This window comes from Corythoichthys intestinalis, chromosome 14, assembly GCF_030265065.1.
Source record: "Corythoichthys intestinalis isolate RoL2023-P3 chromosome 14, ASM3026506v1, whole genome shotgun sequence".
NCBI lineage: Eukaryota > Metazoa > Chordata > Actinopteri > Syngnathiformes > Syngnathidae > Corythoichthys > Corythoichthys intestinalis.
The window spans coordinates 32,243,299-32,271,283 of NC_080408.1; the positions used below are offsets into that span (position 1 = coordinate 32,243,299).

The following is a 27,985-nucleotide window of genomic DNA, read 5'->3' on the forward strand; positions in this document are numbered from 1 at the left end:
GGTGTTATCTGACGCTGTAAACTCATTGGATGCGTTGCATAAAAGGCGTTATGTGGAAAAGCTTAAGTCTATCCATTTGCCAGATCCATATTTGAAGCCTAAATCGATATTTTTCGACCCGCTGTCTTCGCGTCTCTGCCTGACATCTGCTACCCTGATATCTACAACTATCGTGTCCACACAAAATCAGCCTATTCTCACGAAAGTTTGAAAAACTTTAAGAGCTTGGAGGCTTATAAATACTTCGTTGCTGGTTGGGTGAAACAGGTCCTCGTCCACAAAAATTCGGCAGGAATCTATCTTGTGCTCGGTGAGGTACGAAATTTTCAATTCAAAATCTTTTGTTCTCGCTAAGATCACCTGTCAAGTCTAATGTACTTCATGTCATTTGTCAATGAAGCAAGGGCTTTTATTGTTTATATGGTTTAGCGATAGCACTACTCCAGATTGTCCCTAGTTGAATTTTTTTTTCTGCTTTTGACCCGTAGACGAGGCCAGCTTCTTTCACTTGTTACCAGCTAAATATTATTAAAAAAATAATGATGGTGTAACAAATAAGCATCTTGAATTTGAAACTGTATGTTGTCGGCGATTAGCCTAGCAATGATCTTAATTGTGGTTGTCCTCCCAAAACCCTCCAAATATATATTAAATGCATCTTACCAGATATAAAATGACTACTACATAATCTGTGGTAATCGTTTGGAGCCCAGTTTTCTCGTCGAATTGCAGCAATCCATCTCGCTCTCCTCTCCGGGTCTCTCGGAATACGGTAGAACTTCAAGTCTCTCCGTCTATCTTCTCTGTTATTGCAACCAACTGCCACACACGCCTTCACCATTTTGATTATTAATGTTAACGGGCAGAAAAACACGCCATAATAGGAGGAATTTACGTAGCGGTAATGCGTAAACACGACGAGTTGACTGACAATATGGCGCGGAGGCGTGGTTGTGACGTCATGTGAGTAGGGTCTATTAACAACGTATAAAATGAGGTTGCCAGATTGGGAGCCCCCTAGTGGTCAGGGGCCCTAAGCAGCTGCATAGTCTGTGTATAGGGTGGGCAAGCCTTGTTTCGCCTAATACTTTTTTCCTTGTACTTGAGTACATTTTTTGGACGTTTTGGATATTTTGAGGTAACACTACTCTTAACTGAGTAAAAATGTTGGCTACTCTACCCACCTCTGGCGTTACCCGCTTATGCAATAAGGCGGCCATTTAGGCGATCTTATGCGGATGGATTGTTTTTCCATTTATTCAATCTCGCAAAAATCATTTGAGATACAAGCGTGGACAAATCAAATTAGTATCTCAAAAACATTTTTTAAAATGTATTTCTTTGTACTGCTCATGTGGAGATGTTGAATGCAGGTAAAAATATGCACAAAATACGGTCTGCCTGTTGAGGGGAGGGAGGGTTACAAAAGAGGGGTACCGAGGGAGGGGGGGGGGTGTCTGTCGGGGTGTGCCGCCGCCTTGATGACGCTAGCCGTATCGGGAGACATTTGGCCGGCCGAGCGATCCATGCTGCCTTCTCTTCCTTCTCCTGCAGCGGTACAAACCCGACGCCGGAGCGGCTGAAGATGCTCCGGGCGACGACGGCGTGACGGCGGCAAGATCGGCGCACGTTCGCCTCGCTTGGAAGCTGTTGATCGGATTTGGACCGGACGCCACGGCGTGCGTTATGATGAGCGATGTGATTTACAGGTAGGCGGTGCACGGAGAGACACGCGGGGGTCAGGTGGAGGGGGTACACCAAAGGAAGAATTCCCCATCTCTTCGTCGCCCCCTCTCTTGTTTTTGCCACGTAAGTGCATCGTTTGCGGGTCGTGACGTCACGCGATGCAGCCCTTGCGGTACTCGAACTCACCATCAACGTCGTGGAGCACCCTCTCTTCGCCCAAGACGACCCCGCACGGGCGGGTTACCTGGAATCCACTTGTTGGTCGTCCGACGTCCGCCATGGCGCAGCCCGCGTGCGTTTGCGCGTCTTTTCCAAGCAAGGGCGTAGGTTTGGTCTCAATGTTGGTATAGGGACGATATAACAGCGTAACATGCATGTACACTTTTTTTTGCCGGGGACGGTAGATTGATAAGACCAATTAGACAGCGGTCAGGGCTTCGTTTCGCACGAATATGAACCTAATCAATTGATAGGCTAAATGATCAATGCAAAAAAAAAAAAAACCCGTATTGACTTATACTAACTTTCATGTGTATTGGTTCAGGTGATACATCATTTGAGTCAAACCTTTGTTTTGAAAAACTACTAAAGAAACATTTTGAAAACTTCCAGAATAAATGTCTGGATTTTATGAGAGAATTTAAAAAGCAATATTTGAACACAAATTATATAAGGCAGAAAACACTAGGGTGACTTGAAGTTCCGCTCTGAAACCCCCAATTTGGCCAAATTTCAAAATTGTCCTATATGCACGTGTGATACATCATTGGAAAGCTTTAAATCTCAATTTTCTGGGGGGAAATTTTTTGAACAGGAAGGCATTTTTTTTTTAAAAAATACTTTTTTTAAACTGCAAAACCCTAACTGGAGGCGAGAGCACGCGAGAGCAGAATTAAAGACGTCACGATTTTAACAAGATATTATCGCGTATTTTCCTTGTTTCGATCCAAAAACTCCATGTAGCATGTATCACCGAGTGTCAAGACACAGCTGTGAATGGCCACAGCCGGATTTTGGGGGGATTTTATGGGTAAAACATGGTGATATAACAAGGGTTGCGATGCAGAAATCGCAGACAACAAGGAGTGGTTGAGATTTTCTTTTTCATATATTTACCCTTTTAAACGTTATTTTTCAATTTTTCTTTGTTTGGATCGATTATCATCTAACATATCGGGGAAAATGTGACAGTTACAAAAAAAAAATACAATTAAGCGATAGTTATGAGGTAGATATCCGTGACTTTTTTACAGACGCCAAATTTTTCATTGTGATGTCATTTGTTTAAAAGTTTCAAATATGCAAGTGAATAATTTTTTAAAAGTTGTCTTTTTTTTTTTAAACTAAATTTTAGACATAATTAATGACTCTAAGCTAAAAACGGCAGACATTTTGAATAATAAACAAAGCACTTACCTTCTTTTTATGGCTAGGTTGAAACAAAAGCGGTTGCGCGACGTCTGTAAACGGGGGTTTTCAGGGTAAAACGGACAAATTAAAAATAGTTCGGAGGCTTAGTGTGCCATGAATCTGCTATGGCGGCATATAGACATATTGTTCTATCAAACACAACAGTTGTTTTGGCTTAAAATACAGCAGTTTATTTTATAGAGGGTTGCAAGAGCAGAAACTGCTTTTTTAGTCTTGTCTGTGTTTTCCGGCATAAACATACACAAGAAATACTAAATTGTTAATAATCTTTTAACTATCCAGGAATGCAAAAAAATAAATAAATAAACGTTTGTCGTAATACCATTCAAAATTGTCTGTCTAAATAAATTGAATATCACAAAAAACTTTTTAGTCCAGCAATAACAAAAAGATAATAAAAATGGAGCTTTTCTTCAGGTAAAACACTACTGCTTTTGTCCACAAGCACAGCCAAACTAAAAAAAAAAATGAAATCTCCTTTGGGTTGCTTTAAGACCACATGTAGTATTTCTGTCGCAGCTGTGAATGCGTGTGTCTGTGTGTGTGTGTGTGTGTGGGGGGGGGGGGGGGGGGGCAAATAATCCGCTATTCAAACGTGCATTTGAGGGGGGAAAAAATGGACTGGACTGAATTCCGATGTTACTATTGCCACAGCACATCTTGCTGGCTATCTGGCTCTTGTCGTTTTTAAAACTGAAATGTTATATATAATAAAACAAAATTTTTTAAAACAAATTTTTTGTATGGACGCAGAAATGTCTTAATTACTACTTTTCTTTTCTTTTTTGTTGTTGCCAAAAACGGGCAGTTGGCCGAAAATTACCTTATCATTTGACTGACTGTAAAGTTACACAACTGTGTATGGATAACACATCGCGCCGAAAACAAAAACCTTTTGAAGTTGAAAATTCTTGTAAATAAGTGCGTACATCCCAGAATTTCTATATATCTGAACATAGAATAGTCTAGATCAGGGGTCATGAATTAAAAATCCTCTCGGTCCGAAATTAAAAAATTACAACAATCTCGGGTCCGGAAATATTTTTAATGCTTCTTTTTTTCCCCAAAAATACAAACGTATCTTTACGTGGCCATGCTGATAATTACAACATTCAAAAATGTAAATAAAATATAAAAAATAAATTTATAGTAAGTAATAAATAATATTTAAAAATAATTAATTAGTAATAAACAATACAGCGATCATATTGAGCCCTTAATTCCGCTATTTTTTGAGAACAGATGGCAAAGTTCATAGGGAAACTTTGCGAAAAAGCTGCGTGCTTCGTTTCATAGTGCCTTTTCAAATGGTTACTTTTTACTTGCCTGGCACGGCCAGACTGTTCTCCCTGTATTTTTCAAACACTGAGAGAAAAGTCTGGGAACCAGCCCATTAACAGCCTCTCGAGCAGATACAAAATCATTCGACAAATCAGATTCGTTTATTTGCATGACATGTTCTTAACGAGCAACGTCACTCTTGCGCATCGGAAGTCGTCTCCGCAACAACACAGATGGTAAACAGGAGAGCCGAGAATATGTTCCAATCCACGGTAAAATCTGTTTTAAATTACCAAAAACACATCGACACGAGTCATTGACAACAGTCTGTCTCGCGCTAGCCATGTTGAATAAACTCCGCTCTCCTCGTATGTTTCCTTTCGCGCGCAAGTCCCTCGTCCTGCCCTCGTCGTTTTACTAACGTCACGTCTGCCCGTCGCTGATTGGTCCACTCCGCTGTCTGTTTGCTGTGGCTTGCTCCGCCCTGGAAATTGTATCCGCTGAATGGTGGCCAGACTCAATAGACCCTACTCACCAACGTCACACAATGACGTGTCGCTGTATCCGGCCGCCATAATGTTAGTCATTCTTTATCGGTATTCTCAATGGTTTCAATTACTCGTGTAATTTATAGAGCAATTCATGGAAGCCCCGGTGTTATCTGACGCTGTAAACTCATTGGATGCGTTGCATAAAAGGCGTTATGAGGAAAAACTTGAGTCTATCCATTCGCCAGATCCATATTTGAAGCCTAAATCGATATTTTTCGACCCGCTGTCTTCGCCGTTTCTGCCTGACATCTGCTACCCTGATATCTACAACTATCGTGTCCACACAAAATCAGCCTATTCTCACAAAAGTTTGAAAAACTTTGAGCTTGGAGGCTTATAAATACTTTGTTGCTGGTTGGGTGAAACAGGTCCTCGTCCACGAAAATTCGGCAGGAATCTATCTTGTGCTCGGTGAGGTGAGTTACGAAATTTTCAATTCAAAATCTTTTTTCTCGCTAACATCACCTGTCAAGTCTAATGTACTTCATGTCATTTGTCAATGGAGCAAGGGCTTTTATTGTTTATATGGTTTAGCGATAGCACTATTCCAGATTGTCCCTAGTTGAATTTATTTTTTGGCTTTTGACCCGTAGACGAGGCCAGCTTCTTTCACTTGTTACCAGCTGAATATAATTAAAAAAATAATGATGGTGTAACAAATAAGCATTTTGAATTTGAAACTGTATGTTGTCGGCGATTAGCCTAGCAATGATCTTAATTGTGGTTGTCAGCCCAAAACCCTCTAAATATATATTAAATGCATCTTACCAGATATAAAATGACTACTACATAATCTGTGGTAATCGTTTGGAGCCCAGTTTTCTCATCGAATTGCAACAGTCCATCTTGCTCTCCTCTCCGGGTCTCTCGGAATACGGTAGAACTTCAAGTCTCTCCGTCTATCTTCTCTGTTATTGCAACCTACCGCCACACACGCCTTCACCATTTTGATTATTAATGTTAACGAGCAGAAAAACACGCCATAATAGGAGGAATTTACGTAGCGGTAATGCGTCAACACGACAAGTTGACAGACAATATGGCGCGGGGGCGTGGTTGTGACGTCATGTGAGTAGGGTCCATAGCTGGAACAGCGGTGAGTCTGGTGTACCAGGCAAACTTTTTACAAGCGCTTCCGTTGTTCGGCCATTCCTTACTATGCGGCGAAACACTCTGCACAACGCTCAGCGCGCTTGCGCAAGCATCCGCACGCATGCGCACAACGGTTAGAAGCAGCGAGTACTCACTATTTTTGTTTTTATTTAGTTTTTTAGAACCTTTTCATTGCCTGAAAAATAATTTTTGCATGTATTACCCTCTCATACTTTTAACCATTGTGGTTTTTTGTGTTAGCTTTGAAGCAGTTGACCACATTAGTCACGTAGCGTATTTAAACCGTCCTTATTTGGTATAACTGCATTTAAGTATTTTCTTAAGGCATTTTTTAGTACGTTCTGCCTGTATGCAGCCAAACAAAACAATTTTAGCGCGCACGGTAGTACTTTGGGTGTCAAATTCGACTAATGTAGGACATTTCGCCGATGTAGCAGATTTTGGCAGAACACCGTCTCTGAACAGATAAGGATAGCGGTCTTGTGCTGCAGCCAGGTAAAATGAACAAAAATGTGTTGATCTACTCCTCCTTAAACACTCTGTTTTCTGCATCAATCTTGCGTAGTTTTGAGCACGCCATTTGCCGTACCTTTTCGCCTCTTCCTCCAACTTCATTCGGCTCAGTTTTTGGCTGTCACTCCGCAGAGTCTGGAAAGCGAGTGTGAGACATGCTGTTCTAAAAATAACTTTCAAATGCTTCACTCCCATTGGCTGGCTCACGCGCGTCACCGCTAAGGTTTTTGTTTGTTGCCCATCTCTGCTCTGCAAACCCGCAGAAAAAAATGATTTTTGTTGTGGCAACGTGTATTAGTCTGGACAGCTTGAGATCCGGTCCAGACGGCTTGGGGGTCCGGAACCGGACCGAGGTCTGCAGTTCCGTGACCTCTGGTCTAGATTCTTGATTAAAAGCAACAAACCGGGCAGTTATCATTCAGTTTATGTAAATATTTGAAGCTAAAGTTAAGCAAATTTTTTCCCATGCATATTTTTTACAACATTTCAAAGTGCATGCATGGGGATATTTTATATAATAATTACCTTCAAACCTTGACCAAAACACTCTTGAGACACTCCTGCCTGATTGTACGCAGTAAAACATTCGTCTTTTTCCACCTAAATCAGGCGTTTGGACGCTGCATGTGTTTGAGTTTATCACAGTGAAAGCCAAACGCTCTGCATGGGTCGGCCCACAACGGGAAGGCGTGGCGCAATGTGGGAGCTGTCTTGTCAACTGATGGTCTAAGTATAGATACACAAAAATGTACCTAAGTATATTCAACCACTAATCATTAATCAGTCATGATACCAGTTTCCGGTATCCGTCCGGGTTGCCACAGCTCTGTATAAAGGCTGCACCAACTTTGACAAAGTCTGAATTATGTCTACCCTCTCAAGCAAAAAAACAGCGTTACAAATCTCAAAGGATTCAAGATAATAAGAGAAGCAAAACAAGGATATGCATTCATTTGGCATGGTCGTGCTACATTTTTTAGCATGTGGAGCCATTTAACGCGGAAAAGACAAAAGTCTTTACGAGTTATTATATTTAGTCGGTAATTGACATTAAAACGATCAATACATTACCAATGATATATTTGTTTGCCAGTGTGCATATACACTGCTGGCCAAAAGTATTGGCACCCCTGCAATTCTGTCAGATAATGCTCAATTTCTCCCAGAAAAGGATTGCAATTACAAATGCTTGGGTAGTAATAGCTTCTTTTATATTGCCTGCAATGAAAAATCACAAAAGACACTGAAAAACAAAAAAAAACATTATCATTTTACACAAAACTCCAAAAATGGGCCGGACAAAAGTATTAGCACCATCAGCCTAATACTTGGTAGCACAACCTTTAGACAAAATAACTACGAACAGCCACTTCCAGTATCCATCAATGAGTTTGTTACAATGCTGCTGGAATTTTAGACCATTCTTCTTTGGCCAACTGCTTCAGGTCTCTTAGATTTGAAGGGTGCCTTGCCTTCTCCAAACTGCCAGATCTCTCCACAGGTGTTCTATGGGATTCAGGTCTGGACTCATTGCTGGCCACTTTAGAAATCTCCAGTACTTTCTCTCAAACCATTTTCTAGTACGTTTTGAAGAGTGTTTTGGGTCATTGTCCTGCTGGAAGACCCATGACCTCTGAGGGAAACCCAGCTTTCTCTTGGTAGTCTTCAGACTTCATATTGCCATGCGCACGGTCAAGCAGTCCAGTGCCAGAGGTAGCTGAGCAAACCCCAAAACATCAGGGAATCTCCACCATGTTTGACTGTGGGGACCGTGTTCCTTTCTTTGAAGGCCTAATTTTTCCCCCTGTAAACTCTATGTTGATGTTTTTTCCCAAAAAGCTCTACTTTTGTCTCATCTGACCAGAGAACATTCTTCCAAAACGGTTTTGCCTTTCTCAGGTAAGTTTTGGCAAACTCCAGCCTGGCTTTTTTATGTCGCTGGGTCACAAATAGGGTCTTCCTGGTTATCCTACCATAGAGTCCCTTTTAATTCAGAAGCCGACGGATAGTACAGGTTGACACTGTTGTACCCTCGGACTGCAGGACAGCTTGAACTTGTTTGGATGTTAGTCGAGGTTCTTTATCCACCATCCGCACAATCTTTTGTTGAATTCTCTCGTCAATTTTTCTTTTCTGTCCACATCTAGGGAGGTTAGCCACAGTGCCATGGGCTTTACACTTATTGATGACACTGCGCATGGTAGAAACAGGAACATTCAGGTCTTTGGAGATGGACTTGTAGCCTTGAGATTGCCCATGATTCCTCACAATTTTACTTCTCAAGTGCTCAGACAGTTCTTTGGTCTTCTTTCTTTTCTCCATGCTCAATGTGGTACACACAAGGACATAGGACAGAGGTTGAGTCGATGTTAATCCATTTTAACTGGCAGCAAGTGTGATATAGTTATTGCCACCACCTGTTATGTGCCACAGGTAACAGGTGCTGTTAATTACACAAATTAGAGAAGCATCAAATGATTTTTCAAAGGGTGCCAATACTTTTGTCCGGCCCATTTTTAGAGTTTTGCGTAAAATGCGTAAAACCCCTGTCTCACCCCCCGTCTCATCTGGCTAGATGGACCTCTTCTTATTCCTTTACTCTATTGCATCTTTACAAACTGTAACCCCGTCTGCTAATTCCCATTAGCAGTCATGGTGCATCCTGTCTATCCGTCCTGGGAGGGGATCTCTCCTGACTGTGGTACTCCCCAAGGTTTCTCATTTTCTCCTGAAGAGCTTTTGGAGTTTTTCCTTGCCGACATGGAGGGTCCAAGAATGGGGGATGCCCAGGACTTGAATTGTAGAGACGAGAGATTACCAGTTGCATTGAGTGACCTTAATGAATCACTTAAGCATGACAACCTATTTAGATATGTTTCAATGGCTTTTAAACAAGCAGTCAACTGAGTGTAAACTTTTTTTTGGGTCACCCTGTACAGCCACTGAGCTCTATCTCCTTTCTCTCACTCTACCTACCACTTGTCTTACTTTATTTCTATTTTCCAATGCTAATATCTAGTTGTCTAGTCTCTTCATCAATAGTCACCCGGAGTCCCCTTTCCCCCCACCCCTCTGGGAAGGGGGTATTTTTCAGCTGCAGCCTCCTGACTGTCCGGAGCCCTGGCTGGATAGACGTCCTCGTTGCTACCCCCGTCTCATCTGGCTAGATGGACCTCTTCTTGTTCCTTTACTCCACTGCATCTTTACGGACTGTAACTTCGCCTGCTAATTCCCATTAGCAGTCCTGGGGCGTCCTGTCTATCCGTCCTGGGAGTGGATCTCTCCTGACTGTGGTACTCCCCAAGGTTTCTCATTTTCTCCCAAAGATTCTGGAGTTTTTGAAGTTTTTCCTTGCCGACATGGAGGGTCCAAGAATGGGGGATGCCCAGGACTTGAACTTTATTTATTCATCTTTATTTACTTAATTTGCTGTTTCTGACTGTGTATCATATTGCCTCTGCAAAGCCCTCTGAGACGACCTTGTTGTGATTTAGGGCTATACAAATAAAATTGAATTGAATTGAAAATGATAATTATTTAATTTCATTTTCATTCTCTTTTGTGTTTTTTCATTGCAAGCAAAATAAACGAAGATATTACTACCAAAGCATTTGTAATTGCAATCATTTTCTGGGAGAAATTGAGTATTATCTGACAGAATTGCAGGAGTGCTAATAGTTTTGGCCAGCACTGTAAGTACATTCCACCACTGATCAACACCCAGTCATGATACCAGTTTCCAGTATCCATCCGGGTTGCCACAGCTCTATATTTAGGCTGCGCCAACTTTGGCAAAGTCTGAATTATGTTCACCCTCGCAAGCAAAAAAAAAACGTCTTACGAATCTCAAAGGATTCAAGACAAGAAGAGAAGCAAAACAAGGATAGGCATTAATTTGGCGTGGTTGTGCTACATTATGTAGCATGTGGATCCATTCAACGAGGTAAAGATAAAAGTCTTTACGCGTTATTGTATTTAGTCGGTAATTGACATTACAATGATCAATACATTACCAATGATAAATTTCTTTGCCAGTGTGCTTATACATTGAGAAAAAGTAGCCCTCCCTCACTTCGGTCATGGTGACATTAGCTAATTTGGATCTCGTATCATGGCTGTTTTTACCGTCGTTACTAAATGTTGGCATTATTACATTGAAAACATCTTGCATGAAAATTAAAAACAACATACTGTATACCTTCTGCAGAGGACTCATCGCTTGCCACTTAAAGTTCTTTCTTGCAGGTTCTCCAATGAGAAGCGGTATACTGGCAACAAGAAGTGGCAGGGCATTTTGTGCCATCAATGTTTTGATCTAGTTGCAGTACCATTTTTAGCAATCAATCCTACATTGAGCACCTTTAAAAAGCACTTCTGAAAATTTAAAAAAAAAAAAAAAATCTATTGTAATTTCAGTTGAGTCCAGCTGAACTGCACTTTGTAAATGCACTGTTGTGGACTACAAACAGTTAGTTTGAACATATAATTCAGTCAATTACTAACATACCACCAGGCGTTAATTTGTGCCGGATCATGCCGGAACATGTCCCGGTACCTCTTGATTTTCGACTCCACGTGTTCCGGGACACTGGAAACCACCACTCTAAAGTCATGGTTGCCCAAACTTCAAGCATTTGGGCTGAACAGAAAACAGTCGCTTTAAATTGTAACGCTTGCTAAGTGAAAGCTTGGCAGCGAAAATAAAACAGGAACCTTGACGCTTTTTACCCCCTTTTATTCTTCTTTCCGCCACCCTAATGCAAAACAAACAACAAGTCACTGGCGGTTGGCTATGCAGTCCACCAATTGGAGCGTCGCGCTGGCGCACCAATAGGAGCCCCGCGTTGACGCATAAATTACCGTGCCGATGACAGCCCCGGTGATGCTACAGTATAAAAACGTTCTTAAAGAATGTCAATCCATCCATCCATCATCTTCCGCTTGCTCCAGGGTCGGGTCGCGGGGATAAAATAATAAGATGCATAGATTCATTTACAGAACATATCACAAGAATTGCATGTTGTTTCTAATCTGCACTTTTGGTTAGCGGTGCTCTCAACTCCGAACCATAGTAAAAGTCAACACCGCGCTCCAAGGGGCCGCTGTGCCATTTCAGTGTGACCTGCATTGCCGATTTGTATGGAGATAGAATAGTGCCAAAAGAAGTGAGGTTGTAAAATGAAAATTATCTCTGTAAAATGACCAATTTTAACTAAAAAACACTTGTATTTCCAAATTTTGCATTGTAAAATAAACATGAAAAAAACTCGAAGGAATAAATTGTTCTACAAGTTGTTTTTTTCTGTTTGCAAATATTTTTTTTTTTTGTTCTACAGATGTTTTTTCTTTACTATGGATTAAAAATTACCAATTACAAGTGCACAAGTTTTGTCACATTCTTGTCGAGTTTTATGAGCCAAAAAAGATACTCGTAACCTAGTGTTAAAAAATACCTGTAAAATGACTAATTTTAACTTGTAAAACAAAAAACAACAACTTGTATTTCCAAATTTTGCGTTGTGAAATAAACATGAAAAAAACACAATGTAAAAAAAATTTCTACAAGTGTTTTTTTTTTTCCATTTACAAATGATTTTTTTGTTCTACGGGTGTTTTTTCTTTGCTACAGGTTAAAAACCATCAATTACAACCTCACGAGTTTTGTCTCCCCCTTGTCACGTTTTCAGAGACAAAAGTCACTTGTAACCACAGACGAAAAAAACTACTTGTACATCGAAATAATCTGTTATAAAACACAAACACCAAAATATTATTCAAGTCATGGTCAAAAAAAGACGTTAAGAACACAATCTAGTGAATAGTCGATGCGAAAATCACGAAAATTGCAATAAAATACATCTGGTGTACAATAAATCCAAATTTATGAATTATAATGGTAGTCAATGGTTACATATTTTGTAATTTTGAGTCACGTGCATTCAAGTTCTTTGGCTACTTAATGCAAAGGTTTAGAAATGACGGCAAAGTTGCATTTGGAACGTCTGCCTGTTTTAAGAACCTAGGAAATATTTAACATTCATAGTGTTTTTTTCCCTATGCTTTCTCTTTGATGTAAAAACAAAAACCATCAAAAAAATGACAAATAATGTAATATTCGGCACAAGGGTTAAAGAAAAAACACCCGAAGAACCATTCACTAGATTGTGTTCTTAACGTCTTTTTTTGACCACGACTTGGAATGATATTTTTGTGTTTGTGTTTTACAACAGATTATTTCGATGTACAAGTAGTATTTTTTCGTCTGTGGTTACAAGTGACTTTTGTCTCTGAAAACGCGACAAGGGGGAGACAAAACTCGTGAGGTTGTAATTGGTGGTTTTTAACCTGTAGCAAAGAAAAAACACCCGTAGAACAAAAAAATCACTTGTAAATTAAAAAAAAACACTTGGAGAAATTTTTTTTACATTATTTTTTTCATGTCAATTTCACAACGCAAAATTTGGAAATACAAGTTGTTGTTTTTTTGTTTTGTTTTACAAGTTAAAATTAGTCATTTTACAAGTATTTTTTTTAATTTTAAAACTAGGTTACGAGTATCTTTGGCTCATAAAACTCGACAAGGATGTGACAAAACTTGTGCACTTGTAATTGGTAATTTTCAACCCGTAGTGAAGAAAAAACACCTGTAGAACAAAAAAATCACTTGTAAACGGAAAAAAAAACACTTGTAGAAATGTATTTTTTACATTGTGTTTTTTTTCATGTTTATTTCACAACGCAAAATTTGGAAATACAAGTGTTTTTTTTTTTTTTTGCTTTACAAGTTAGTCATTTTACAGGTATTTTTTAAATTTTAAAACTAGGGTACGAATATCTTTTTGAGCTCATAAAACTCGACAAGAATGTGACAAAACTTGTGCACTTGTAATTGGTAATTTTTAACCCGTAGTGAAGAAAAAACACCTGTAGAACAAAAAAAAATACTTGCAAACAAAAAACAAAACAAATTGTAGAACAATTTATTCCTTGGAGTTTTTTTCATGTTTATTTTACAACGCAAAATTTGGAAATACAAGTGTTTTTTAGTTAAAATTGGTCATTTTACAGAGATAATTTTCATTTTACAACCTCACTTCTTTTGGCACTATTCTATCTCCATACAAATCGGCAATGCCGGTCACACTGAAATGGCACAGCGGCCCCTTGGAGATGCTGGTAACAATGTTGTTTATAAAAATGTTACGTCATTTGAAAGAGTCAGAGATTTGTTAATATGCTCAAAAGCTGCACCAACAAATCAGCCTCTGACATAAATTAGAAAAAACTTTAGGATCAAACGGTACGTTAGCATGGCTAAAGCACAGACAAACGAGTCAGAAAAGCAACAATGACAACAAGGAATGTTTCCGGCCACCAAATATGGTAAGCTAAATAGGCCACCGTGCCAATCTTTTTTTAATGTTTTACAAGTTAGACCTGTTGAAAAACTAATTGCTGACTGCAAGTCCCACCTGTGGTTATGTGGAAAATTGCCCATGCTGTGCAGAGTATAGACTAAATAATTCAAAATTTTTCATTCATACATTCATATTATGTTTTTAATTTTCTTATGATTGTTTTGCTGGTACTATGATTCCATCTCTCTTGTGAAGCGTCTTTGTGTGGCTTGAAAAGTGCTCTAGAAATACAATGCATTATTATTATTATTATCTGAAATTGAGGCTTATAAGTCCCACAGCATGGCAAGTGGGCATTTGCATGTTGTTTCAGCACCATTTCTGCTGAAATTCTGGGACCTGTGTCCGTCTCGTCATCACTGCGCTGTCATATGTACTTTGCGTTCCGGCACCTTATGATTTACAAATTAAGCACTGCATACCACTCATTGGAGTCCGCGCACCACTGATGGTACTCGTATCACACCTTGTGAACCACTGTAATAGAGAGCTCTTTGGTGCTACTAGTAGAATATAAGTGTAAGTTTGAATGTCTACCCCACAGTCAAAGTTCTGGGTTTGAATCCCAGCTCGTGAAATGCTCATGTTCGCTTGGTTTTTTTTTTTTTCAGGTACTATGATGGAGTATCTCCTACCATTGATGGCAGATAGACAAAATTCAAATAGATCTGACGTCTATCGCTGTCAATGGCAGCCAATGAGTTAATAAGGATTAACAGCTTGTGGGTGGGGCTGAGCTGCTTACTATCACACACCATATGTTTTGAACCTCACCTCCCTACCACTGGCTTTGGGGGCAACCGTTTGGTTGGGCTTAGCATGGAAAAGTAGGGCACGGGTGACACTTTGAAAACACACCAGCCGTTCGTGGTAAATTGTTAGTTCGACACGGATGACATGCATGCTGTGAGGTTGAAGTCCACAATTAGAGGGAGGAGGTGCGAAGAGGAGGAAGAAGAGGTGAACACAACTAAGTGTTTTACTTTTTTTTTTTAAATCTTGATTTGTGCTAAAGTCGTGATGTTGACTTACAGGTGAAATTCGAGGAGAGTGACATGATTCCAAAGTCAGGAAAATCTCCGATGGACTCGCGGAAAAGTGTGGCGGGCATCCATGAGTTTGCAGCACTCGCCAGATCTTCGCTCAATGGTGAAAAAAATACTCCCTTTTAATCAGAGAAATCTTTTGGTAGTCCATTCAAATCCAAAGATAATAACCTCAGCGTGTCTGTGAATACACTGAATGAAATATTTACAGTGTTTGTATATGTGTTTATATGAGTTGTTTTTTGGTGTCATTTCAAGCAATGAAATGTTTTCTAATTCATTCACTTCCATTGAAGAGTGAATTCGTTTTCAGAGCTTAATTGCGAGCCATGTTTGAGCATTTGGACTGATTATTCAGGCCCACAAATATTGCCTTCTATGAATATCTATATCTATACTGTATCTATGTCTATGATTATATATACCATAATTTTTGGACTATAAGGCGCACCTGACTATAAGCCGCACCCACCAAATTTGACACAAAAACAGCATTTGTTCACAGATAAGCCGCACTGGACTATAAGCCGCAGCACTCCTCACTGTATTATGGAATATTTACACCAAAAGATAGTAACCGGTAACACTTAATTTGACAGCGGCACCGTAAGACTGTCATAAGACCAAATGAACCACCATGAAGCTTTGAACCAATAGGCTAAAAAGCTTCATTGTTTCGAGAAGCTTAATTTGCCCATCACTGCTCCACCTGCTGTCAACACTGATGTCGTCCAACATGCCTCCTAGCATGCATTGCAGCAGTACAGATGTAAATAACAATCAAAATTCATGTTCTCTGCAAATTATTTCTTCAATTACTGTTTCAGTTTCATTTATTGCTAGAGATGGTATTTGGTAACTCTTAATTCGCAAGTGGCCCCATAAAACTGTCATTAGACAATCATAATTATGACATGACACTGTTATGACAATTAATGAATGCTTATGACAAATGTCATTTAGTGTTATCTGGCAAATTATCTCACTTTTGAATGGATGTTAAAGATCCGAGCTGAACATAAAGGAGATAGTGACATAGTTTGCCGGATAACACTTAATGACATCTGTCATAAGCATTCAGTAATGCCCATGATAGTGTCATGTCATAATTATGACGGTCATAAGACCAAATGAACCACCATTGCTTCAAGAAGCTTCATTTGGACATTACTGTTCCCTTGGAGAGACAGTAAGCCTCTGCTGCCACCTGCCGTCAACAGTGTTGTTGTCCAACATGCCTCCTAGCATGCATTGCAGCGCTACAGATGTAAATAACGATCAAAATTCATGTTATGTGCCAATTATTTCTTCAGTTGCTGTTCCAGTTGTTTCATTAATTGCTAGTTATGGTATTTGGTAACATTTTATTTGACAGTCGTGCCATAAGACTATCATAATTATGACATGACACTGCCATGAGCATTAATGAATCCTTATGGCAGATGTCATTTTGTGTCATAGAAATTATCTCACTTTTGAATAGATTTAAACATCCGAGCTGGACATAAATGGAGTTAGTGACATAGTTTGCCGGATGACAATGACATCTGTCATAAGCATTCATTAATGCCCTTGATAGTGTTATAATTATGACGGTCTTATGACGCAGCTCTCAAATAAAGTGTTACCTATTAACCCAAATAAATCAACAAATAAGCCGCGCTGGACTATAAGCCGCAGAATACTGAGGGAGGGAAAAAAGTAGCGGCTTATAGTCCGGAATTTACGGTAGATAGAGCTTTTTCTGTGTGTGTTTGTGTGTGTGTTCGTTCCCTATGGACTCTGAAACGGCTTGGCGGATTTTGATGAAATTTTACACAGTTGTACCTTATGTGTCTTGAAGTGTTCTTGGATGGGTTTTTATCTCTGTGGGCCTCCATTTAGTGTGGAAAATTCATCCAAAACTCCAAAAATTACCATAGAAAATGCCAAATTTCACTTTTTCACCCGAGCAACGCTGGGCCATACTTCTTGATAAATCCATCCAGCATATATTAAAAAAAAAAAAAAAAATCATGGGGACGCCCTTATTTCGGGGATTCTTACATGTCGATTTAACAAACCTTGGCCCCAGCCCGTTTAATTTTCGTCGTAGTCGTTTGGACGATAATGCTTATTAGTTTTATTCATATTTTAGTAATCTCAAAATGTGTTAGTCTTCGTCTACTTTTGTTAACCGAAACTCAAGACTAATTTCTAGGGCTGTCAAACGATTAAAAATTTTAATGGAGTTAATTACAGCTTAAAAATGAATTAATCGTAATTAATCGCAATTCAAACCATCTATAAAATATGCCATATTTTTCTGTAAATTATTGTTGGAATGGAAAGATAAGACACAAGAAGGATAAATACATTCAACATATGGTACATAAGTACTGTATTTGTTTATTATGACAATAAATCAACAAGATGGCGTTAACATTATTAACATTCTCTTAAAGCGATCCATGGATAGAAAGACCTGTTCTTAAAAGATAAATGTTAGTACAAGTTATAGAAATTTTATATTAAAACCCCTCTTAATGTTTTCGTTTTATTAAAATTTGAAAAATTTCAATCAAAAAATAAACTAGTAGCTCGCCATTGTTGATGTCAATAATTACACCATGCTCACTCATGGTACTAACCCATAAAATCAGTTGGACCCAAACGCCAGCAGAGGGCGCCAAACATAAAAAACAAGTAACAAGCGGAAATTACACTGTACTGTCATTTTAGTCTGTTTGAGCGGGGCATGTGCGTTAATTGCGTCAAATATTTTAACGTGATTAATTTAAAAAATGGATTACCGCCCGTTAACATGATAATTTTGACAGCCCTACTAATTTCGTTTAGTTTTCGTCGACGTTTACTAAAAATGTTTTCGTCCCTAAAATGAAAATTAAAAAAATACTCTAAAAAATAAATAAGTAAATAAAGATTTCCAACTATTTCGAATGAACACTGACAGACGAGCACATATTGCAGCGTCTACAAGGACAACGCCAACTTGGTATAATACACACAGCAGGAAAACAGGACATTATTTTCAATTTATTGTACACACCTAGACACCACGAACTGTATGTAAAAAAAAAAGTTGTCCAAGAGTTTAAGAGGACGCTCGCCGATAGCATTAGCCTAATGCCAACGTGAATGCGAATGCTATGCTAACATTACAAGTTACAATTAGAGTGTGACAATCACTCAGCACAGACTTTTAAAGGCTAGAGCAACATTGCATATTTTCTATGTCCAAGATGGAGGAGGGACAGCACGTCACGTGAGTGAGACAACCAGACACGGCTACGATGCAGGCTAACTACACAAAAAATTTCTCACATTGTTGTGACTGAAACTATTGCGCATTTTCGTCTCGTTCTCGTCTCGTCAGACGAAAAATGGCATTAGTCTCCTAATGTTTTAGCATAGGGTGGAAAACACTCAGGTGACCTAAAGTTCCGCTCAGAGACCCCCAATTTAGCCAACTTTCAAAATTGGCCGATACGCATGTGTGATACATCATTGGTAAGCTTAAAATCTCAATTTTCTGGGGGAAAAAAATTTTGAACAGGAGGGAATTTTAAAAAAAAATGTTTTTTAAACAGCAAAATCCTATCTGGATGTGAGAGCACGTGAGAGCAGAATTACAGACGCCATGACTTTAAGGAGACATGATTGCGTACTTACCTTGTTTCGATCCAAAAACTCCATGTAGCATGTATCCCTGAGCGTCAAGACACAGCTGTGAATGGCCACAGCGGGATTTTTTGGGGATTTTATGGGTGAAACATGGGTCGCGATGCAGAAATCGCAGACATCAAGGAGTGGTCGAGATTTGTTTTTTCATATATTTACCCTTTTAAACATTTTTTCATCTTTTTTTGTTTGTTTGGACCGGTTATTTATCATCTAAAATATTGGGGAAAATGCGACAGGAACGAAAAAAATACAATTAAGCGATAGTTATGAGGTAGATATCCGTGACTTTTTTACAGACGTCAATTTTTTCATCGTGAGGTAAGTTTTTTCTAAGTTTATGCGAGTGAATAATTTTTCAAGTCGTTTTTTTTTTGTTTTTTAAACTAGATATTAGACACCAATGAATGATTCTTAGCTAAAAACGACAGACATTTTGAATAATAAATATAATTAATTCCCTTCGTTTTATGGCTGGGTTGAAACAAAAGTGGTTGAGCAACGTCTGTAAACGGGGGTTTTCAGGGTAAAACGGACAAATTAAAAATAGTTCGGGGGCTTAATGCGCCATGAATCTGCTATGGCAGCATATAGACATATTGTTCTATTAAAAACAACAGTTTCTTTTAAAGAGGAGTGCGAGAGCAGAAACTGCTTTTTCAGTCTTGTCTGTGTTTTCCTCTATAGACTTCATAATGCATTGACCGGACAGGGGGCCGATTCATAGGAGGCCTATCTCCGTCAAAGCTGATCGAGTGGAAACACAGACAAAGAGCTTTTCCCGTTGAAAATTCTTGTGAACAAATGCTTTAATCCCTGAATTCTTTATAGATATGGACGTTGATTCTTGGTTAAAAGCAAAAAAACAAAACAAAAAAACAAAAACAAAAAAAAAGTGCAGGTAGCATTTATTTTACGTAAATACGTATTTTACGTAATTTGTATTCAATACAGCTTTCGTACTTTTTCAACCTAAATCCGACGTTAGATCGCTGCATGTGACCGACTGGTAATAAATGAAGCGGTCTGCGGGACGGCCCCCTTCGGGAAGGCGTGTCGCAGTGAATGGCGAATGTGTCATGTCAATACATTATGAAGTCTATGGTTTTAGTCTCACAAAACACGTTTTTAGCTTGTTATCGTCTCGCCATTGACATGAAAAAAATTGTTCATTGATGAAATATTTTCGTTATAGTAATCGTTGACGAAAACGGCATTGGCCCCAAAAACCCAGCACAAGTAGTACACCCGGCAACGCAGGGCCATACTGCTAGTACAGTAAACACGCCAAATTCATCAGATGAAATAAGACTCACTTCTTATATCTTAAAATAAGTTCTCCATTTTTTAGTAATCAGCATTAGAGCTTGGATTGGTTTTATGAAAATGCAGCTGTTTCTGCCAGAATTGCGAATTTCCAAACTGGGTTGATCTCAAATTTTAAACGGTATATTGTCGCCATTTGCTGGGGATTGCTCACCAATACAGTTGATCCCATCCCCACCGATCAACATTTCAAGTATGAGTCAATGTGTTACCAATGAAACACTTGATTGGTACATGAAGCTGTTCTGTATGCGTGTGCAGGCATCTCGCAAGCGGTGAGGGACCACGTGACCAAACCCACCTCACTGGCCCAGGGCCGGGTTGCCCACCTCATTGAATGGAAAGGCTGGCCCAAACCTGTGGAACCCTCCCACGCCGCCCACTTCAGCTCCTACTGTCGCCTGAGCGAAGGCGAGAAGGAGGCCCGCTTTGCTGCCGGTATGATTATTAACATTAGAATCATCATCATTCTTAAGATAAGCACGTTCACTGTTCAGAGTTAGGATGCATCGAAATGAATTTTCCTGGCCGGAATCAAAATTTGAAAGTGAGGATGAAAACCTAAACACTAAATGCAATTATGCCAGTTGTTCCAATTCTTTTTGGAAGTACAGGTAGTCCCCGAGTTTCGACGTACCCGACTTACATGATTCCGACTTTACGACGCCGGAGTCTTGTCTGCCATTTTGTCTCCAGTCGGGTTTTTTTTTTTTTTTTTTTGTCGCTTAAACAGTACCTTGTTAGGTTTTGTGTTGGTTTTCCCTAGTGTGACTTGTCCCCGTGATTGCCCATTGATTTCACCTGTTGTACCTGCTCCAAGTGTATCCTCTAACATGCATCCTTCTGTGCTCACCTGTTCCTCGTTGTGTCGTTACCCTTTGTCTGTATGTGTATATAAGCTCCCAGTTTCTTTTCACGCCTTGTTGCGTCATTTTCAATTTGCATGCCCACGTTCATGACAGCGTTTTCCCCAGTTCCTCGTGTTCCTCGTCCTGCTTCTAGAGTAAGTTGATTTGTTAGCCTGACTTTTTTTTTGTTAAGACTTTTTGGATTCCTCGGTCATTTGTTGGTACTTTGTTTTTTATTGGCATTAATTAAAACATTATTGCACTGTCTTTTTTGCCTCGCTTCCCTTTTCCTGGTCCACACACCACCTGCCTGCCCGTTTCCTGACAACCTTACTGTACCTCACAGTATGTTATTTTTTTGCTTTATTTTATCCATATGACTGTTCTGCCTTTTAGTGAAATGTGTATTTGGTTATAATGTGGACTTTTAGTTTGTGATGCATGCTTTTATTTTGGCGCAGGAATCGTAGAGCAGGCAGTACTTCCGCACGCGAGTAAGAGCGCATGTAAACACGAAGAAGAATGTATTTGCGCAAACAAAGAAGAGCACATTTGCTCTTACGAATATGTCGCGCAGCTGGCCGAGCAACAGAGATGGGAAAGATTACAGCTTAGCTCGCTGTTTAGCTAGGATTTGCTCCAACTGCGTGGCGAGGAGAGTACAATGACGTATAATACAGTGGTACCTTAATGGACGATCGCTTCGACAATCTTTTTATGACAGCGCTGCAGTTCCTTTGTTTTGCTGCAAGACGGACGCACGGCGGATTTTCTTGTGGGAAAAATCAAAACAGGTTCCGAGAAGGTTAGTGCAGGTGGGGGAAAAGGGTGATGCTTACCATTGAAATAAAGATAGAAATGATAGAAAAATATGAGCGTGGCGTGCGTATCCGTGAACTGGCTCGACAATACGGCTGTATAATGTCTACGATCTCGACGGTCCTCCTCCGACCTCCGTTCGCTAGTCTTTATAAGTTAAGGTGACAATTATTATTGTGGTAACATCGCTAAAGAAATTGCCGGGTTCGTCAGGTTTTTAACCATTTATTTCTGAACTTGAGCAACACAGCACGCCTACTGTCTGCCGCAGCTGATGCCAACAACTCTAATGCACCTATCTCACTCTGTCACGTCAGCCACGCGGTGCGTTCAGGTACATAACGCAAAACACATCCGCCTGATTTGTTATATTATTACAGGCTGTTTTTATTTATTATTACTGTTTTTTAGGACTGTCAAAATTATCGCGTTAACGGGCGGTAATTAATTTTTAAAATTAATCACGTTAAAATATTTGACGCAATTAACGCACATGGCCCGCTCAGATTAAAATGACAGAAGTGTAATGTCCGCTTGTTACTTGTTTTTTGTTATTTGGCGCCCTCTGCTGGCGCTTGGGTCCAAATGATTTTATGGGTTTGGGGAGTGAGCATGGTGTAATAACATCAACAATGGCGAGCTACTAGTTTATTTTTTGATTGAAAATTTTACAAATTTTAATAAAACAAAAACATTATGAGGGGTTTTAATATAAAATTTCTATAACTTGTACTAACATTTATCCTTTAAGAACTACAAGTCTTTCGATTCATGGATCGCTTTAAGAGAATGTTAATAATGTTAATGCCATCTTGTTGATTTATGGTTATAATAAACAAATACAGTACTTATGTACCGTATGTTGAATGTATATATCCATCTTGTGTCTTTTCATTCCAACAATAATTTACAGAAAAATATGGCATATTTTATAGATGGTTTGAAATGCAATTAATTGCGATTAATTACGATTAATTCATTTTTAAGCTGTAATTAACTCGATTAAAAATTTCAATCGTTTGACAGCCCTACTATTTTTATATTATTATTCCGATTTTTATTCATAGTTTATTTGTTTTGCTATGTGTAATGGCTATTTCTAATAGTACCAGCAGTATTCTTTAAGGAGTCAGTGTAGGTTTTCGGGCTGTGGAACAAATTATTGGAATTATAAAGTATTCTTATGGGAAAATCCTGCTAGACATAAAACCATTTCGACTTACAAGATCCTGGAACAAAAAACTTCGTATGTAGAGGTACCACCGTACATGTTTTTGGATAGTTATTTTGAGATTGATTATGTATTTAGGTGTATTTAAAGGGTTAATTCCAATTTACGTGCAAATTCAGTTTACGTCGCCAGCGTAGGAAGGGCACTCGTTCGTAACGTGGTGACTACCTGTATTTATGTTTCAACGCTTAAATCATATTAAAAAAATATGAAAATACTACTTTAGCACTGACATTTCAAAAACGATGAGAATAAATACATATGAAATGTTTACCTTGTGCAATTTATGTATGCACTCATTCATTCGTTCATTCATAATCCATCCCATTTATCCTCATGAGGATCGCACGGGGGCTAGAGCCTATCCCAGCTGACTACAAGCCGAAGGTGGGGTAAACTTGTATCATAATTTCATTTAACTATACAATGTATAATAAAAGTGAGTACACCCCTCGCATTTCTGCAGATATTTAACTATATCTTTTCATGGGACAACACTGACAAAATGACACTTTGACACAATGAAAAGAGTCTGCGTGCAGCTTATATAATAGAGTTCATTTATTTTTCCCCTCAAAATAACTCAAAATATAGCCATTAATATCTAAACCCCTGGCAACAAAAGTGAGTACACCCCTTAGAAACGACATCCCTAAATGTCCAAATCGAGTACTGCTTGTCATTTTCCCTCCATAATGTCATGTGACTCATTACAGGAGTGCTGTCAGAATTACTGCAAAGACTGAAGAGGTGGTGGTGGTGGGGGGGGGGGGGGGTCATTCCCACCACCATGCCCAACCACCATCATGACTGTAGGCATGACACACTTATCTTTGTACTCCTCACCTGGTCGCCGCCATACATGCTTGAGACATCGGAACAAAAAAAATCATCGTCTCATCAGACCGTAGGACACGGTTCCAGTAATCCATGTGATTTGCTGACATGTCTTCAGCAAACTGTTTGCGGGTTTTCTTGTGTACCATCTTCAGAAGAGGCTTCCTCCTGGGGTGACAGCCATGCACACCAATTTGATGTAGAGTACAACGTATGGTCTTAGCACTAACAGGCTGACCCCCCACCTCTTCAGTCTCTGCAGCAAAGCTGACAGCACTCCTGTAACGAGTCACATGACATTTTGGAGGGAAAATGACAGGCAGTACTGAATTTGGACATTTAGGGATGTACGTAGTTCCCATGCGGTGTACTCACTTTTGTTTCCAGGGGTTTAGATATTAATGGCTATATTTTGAGTTATTTTGAGGGGAAAATAAATTAATTCTATTATGTAAGCTGCACGCAAACTACTTTTCATTGTGTCAAAATGTCATTTTGTCAGTGTTGTCCCATGAAAAGATATACCGTATTGGCCCAAATATAAGACGGCCCTGTTTATAAGACGACCCCCTCTTTTTCAAGACTCATGCTTGGGGAAAAAAAGACTTTTTGAACACCAAATATTTATACACAAAATAATTACAATACATCTGAAACAAATGATTATAACAATATATTTGAGAGAAAAAGCATGTTATTTTGCCTCATTCAAATTTTAATATCTGAACATTTAAATATGTAAACTAAAGTGCAATCACATTCGTAAATGAATGGCATCTGGTTTTTGAAATGTAAATAAACCAGTCTATTGTGATAAAACAACAAAATTGCAATAACGGCATTAACCATCAAAGTGAGGTCTAACTGTAACTGTAGTCTTGAAACAAATCTGAATAAGGAAAAACATTGCAATAAAATAATGCAAACTGGCTAAAATTGAGAGTAGCTGAGATCTGTCAAAACAGAACATTACTCAGCATTCGCTTCAATAATATCTGGCGCCATCTAGCGTCGCGAAATGGTATAATGTCTAGACCGCGAATATAAGACGACCCCCACTTTTTCAGTCTTATTCCAATGCAAAAAACACTGTCTTATATTCGGGCCAATACGGTACTTAAATATCTGCAGAAATACGAGGGGTGTACTCACTTTTGTGATACACTGTAGATAATTAAATATTTACAATATTCTGCATAAAAGTGTATTTTTGCCATGATCATAGTTCATGATATTGTACTGTATGCACGTACAATATGGGGCTATCTTGAGTACACTGGCAGTAAAAGTAGCTTCCTGGTGTCATGTTTGTATGCGCTTGAGCACGTGCACTATTTCACTTAGTCGGCTTTTGCGGCGGCATCATCTGGTACCTCTGACCTTCTGTCAAGCTCCTAATCCTGCAAAAGCCTCCAGAGTGCTACGGCCGAGCTCGATGGTGAGCAGATGGCGGCCGTGTTTCCTCAGAGAAACACTTGTTGTTTGGCCGTGACTCGTCTGCATCGCTGTTTAGGAAAATGCCTATGGCCGCTTATCTGTAATCAAAACACTTGATGGTACTCCACCAGTCTTTACTGTGTCAAGGCACCCATTTTACTGGCAAAAAATCTCATGGCGAGCCTCCAGCAAGCACTGGACCGCTGTTGGACTATTTGCACATAAAAAACAAACAAACATTTAAACGTTCACACTCCTCAGCTTCCCTGGGAAAGTCTACTCAGGGGTACTGGAGGGAAGGGTCCATCAGGAAGTCAAATCTCAGATTCAAGAGAAGCAGTGTCGCCCAACCTGTCTACATGTGTTTTGTGGACTTTGAGAAGGCATTCGAGTGTGCCCCCGGGGAGTCATGTTGGGGGTGCTCTGGGAGTATGGGGTATCGGAATTCCTGATACGGGGGGATCCGGTCCCTGTACGACCGGTGTCAGAGTTTGATGCGTGTAGCCGGTTGTTAGTCGGATCCATTTCCAGTGAGAGTTGGACTCCGCGAAGGCTGCCCTATGTCACCGGTTCTGTTCATCACCTTTACACGGAATATCTAGGCGCAGCTGAGGCACTGTGGGGGTTTGGTTTGGTGGTCTCAATATTGCATCGCTGCTTTTTGCGGATGATGTGGTGTTGTTGGCTTCATCGGGCCGTGCCTTCACCCCTCACTGGAGCGGTTCGCAGCCGAGTGTGAAGCGGTCGGGATGAGAATCAGCACCTCTAAATCCAAGACTATGGTCCTCAGTCGGGAAAAGGTGGAATGCCCTCTCCGGGTCAGGGATGAAGCCCTTCCCCAAGTGGAGGAGTTTAAGTATCTTGGGGTCTTGTTCACGAGTGACAGAAAAATGGAAAGGGAGATCGATAGGCGGATCTCTATTTACCGCTCGATTTACATTCCTACCCTCACCTATGGTCACAAGCTGTGGGTCATGACCGAAAAAACAAGATCCCGGATACAAGCGGCCAAAATGAGTTTCCTCCATCAGGTGTCCTGGCTCTCCCTTATAGGTGAGAAGCTCAGTCATCAGGGAGGGGCCGGAGTAGAGCCGCTGCTCCTCCACATCGAGAGGAGCCGGATGAGGTGGCTTGGGCATTGGTTTAGGATGCCTCCGGGGTGCCTCCCTGGTGAGGTGTTCCGGGCAAGTCCAACGAGGAGAAGGCCGCGCGGCCGACCCAGGACACGCTGGGGACACAATGTCTCCTGGCTGGCCTGGGAACACCTTGGGATCCCCCAAGAAGAGCTGGCCGAAGTGACTGGGGAGAGGCATGTCTGGGCTTCCCTTCTGAAGCTGCTCCCCCAGCGATAAGACCTCAGATAAGCAGGAGAAAATAGATGGATGGATGGATGGACTTTTAACATTATCTGCAAATGGCTCGAAATAGGTCTGTTTGATGTGATTCAAACAGCAGGGTAAAGCAATGGTAAAGGAAGAACGTGATACTCAGTTATGTAGTTTAAAATTGTATTAATGCTAATATACAATGTAAGATGCCATTGAACAGTAGTGTTATGTGAATATTTAACGCAAACACCTTCTAATGCTCTCTTCCGCTACCATATGTTACTGTCACTTCTATCTGAAGTGCAACATGAAACAGAAAATCAAGGAAAAAAATCCCGAAAATGATCTAGATCTAGAAAATATGGAAACTGGGGGGGAAATTGTGATATATTTTCTTTTTGCTACATTGCCTACTCCTTGTGTAACATGTCATTTATTTTGCAACACGTAAGGTGTGGCCGAGCAGTTTGCCATCGCTGAGGCCAAGCTGCGTGCGTGGGCATCGGTGGACGAGGATGACATGGATGAAGACGATTCCAATGACGAGGAGGCCAAAGTGGGCTCTCACGCCGACTTCACCCCTCAGAGCACAGCAGGTACCTCAAAACATTTATTTCCATATCATCCGCCATCATTCTGACCAAAATTCACCTTCCCATCTCTTCCACTCACCCATCCTCTTAGGTTTTCTGACTCTTTACTCCTCCCTCAGACGCCGCCACGTCCCACCTGGCATCCGGACTTCTGGTCCGGTCTGAACAACTTTTCCAAGAGGAAAACGGTGGCGACGGTGAGGTGTTTGTCCACCACAAACCTGAGAGGAGGCCCGGCCGTTTTGATTCTTGCTACTCTACCTCGTACTCTGAATCACCCGAAGAGGATGACGAGGAAGAAGACGATGAGGTGTTCCACGAAGCTCGGCTCTGGAGCTCTGGGCGTTTTCCGTTCGACCGGGCCTCCTCCGGGGTGGCGTCTCTGGACGAGGAAGACCACGAGAAACAGGACCGGGGAGATGAGGGGAAAGAGTATTTGATGTGATGTGTCGTCCGTGTCTTTGAATGTGGAGATGACTTCATCTTTTGCTTTGCCTCATGTCCTTCTTCTCGTCTATTACCAGGCCACCGGAGAATTGCTAAACGGAATCCAACGCTGTCAATTTTGTACATTTTTTGGTGTCAGTGTCGCTATGGCGTTGTTTTTTCTATGGGATATTTTGTAGTGTTGTATTTTATCAGGGTTCATGCTGTGTCTCGTGGATGTTGATACTGAATGTCCTTGCACACGTCGAAGTATAAAAGGTGACTTTTTCTGGGGGAGCATGTGTCTTGTCGTTTGTTTTCAGGTTATCAAAGAAAGTAACAACAAAACAACGTGTTTCTTAGTGGGTGTTTTTTTTTTTTTTTAATGAAAAAGGACAATATAAGTTTGTACAGTGGTAC

At 40.2% G+C, this 27,985-nt stretch overlaps 1 protein-coding gene across 2 annotated transcripts; it reads left to right on the top strand.

The window, feature by feature from the left end:
- Window positions 1-1,475: 1,475 nt before the first annotated feature.
- Window positions 1,476-27,985, top strand: fam131aa (family with sequence similarity 131 member Aa). 2 transcript variants are annotated; one of them, XM_057858385.1, is made up of 5 exons: window positions 1,476-1,709; window positions 15,028-15,142; window positions 20,308-20,484; window positions 26,999-27,142; window positions 27,259-27,985. In XM_057858385.1, exons 2-5 carry the CDS (start codon window positions 15,049-15,051, stop codon window positions 27,582-27,584), a joined length of 741 nt encoding a protein of 246 aa, XP_057714368.1. In that variant the 5' UTR covers window positions 1,476-1,709; window positions 15,028-15,048; the 3' UTR covers window positions 27,585-27,985. The 2 variants fall into 2 exon arrangements, with proteins under 2 accessions (XP_057714368.1, XP_057714366.1); XM_057858383.1 differs by lacking the exon at window positions 1,476-1,709 and adding an exon at window positions 14,624-14,953.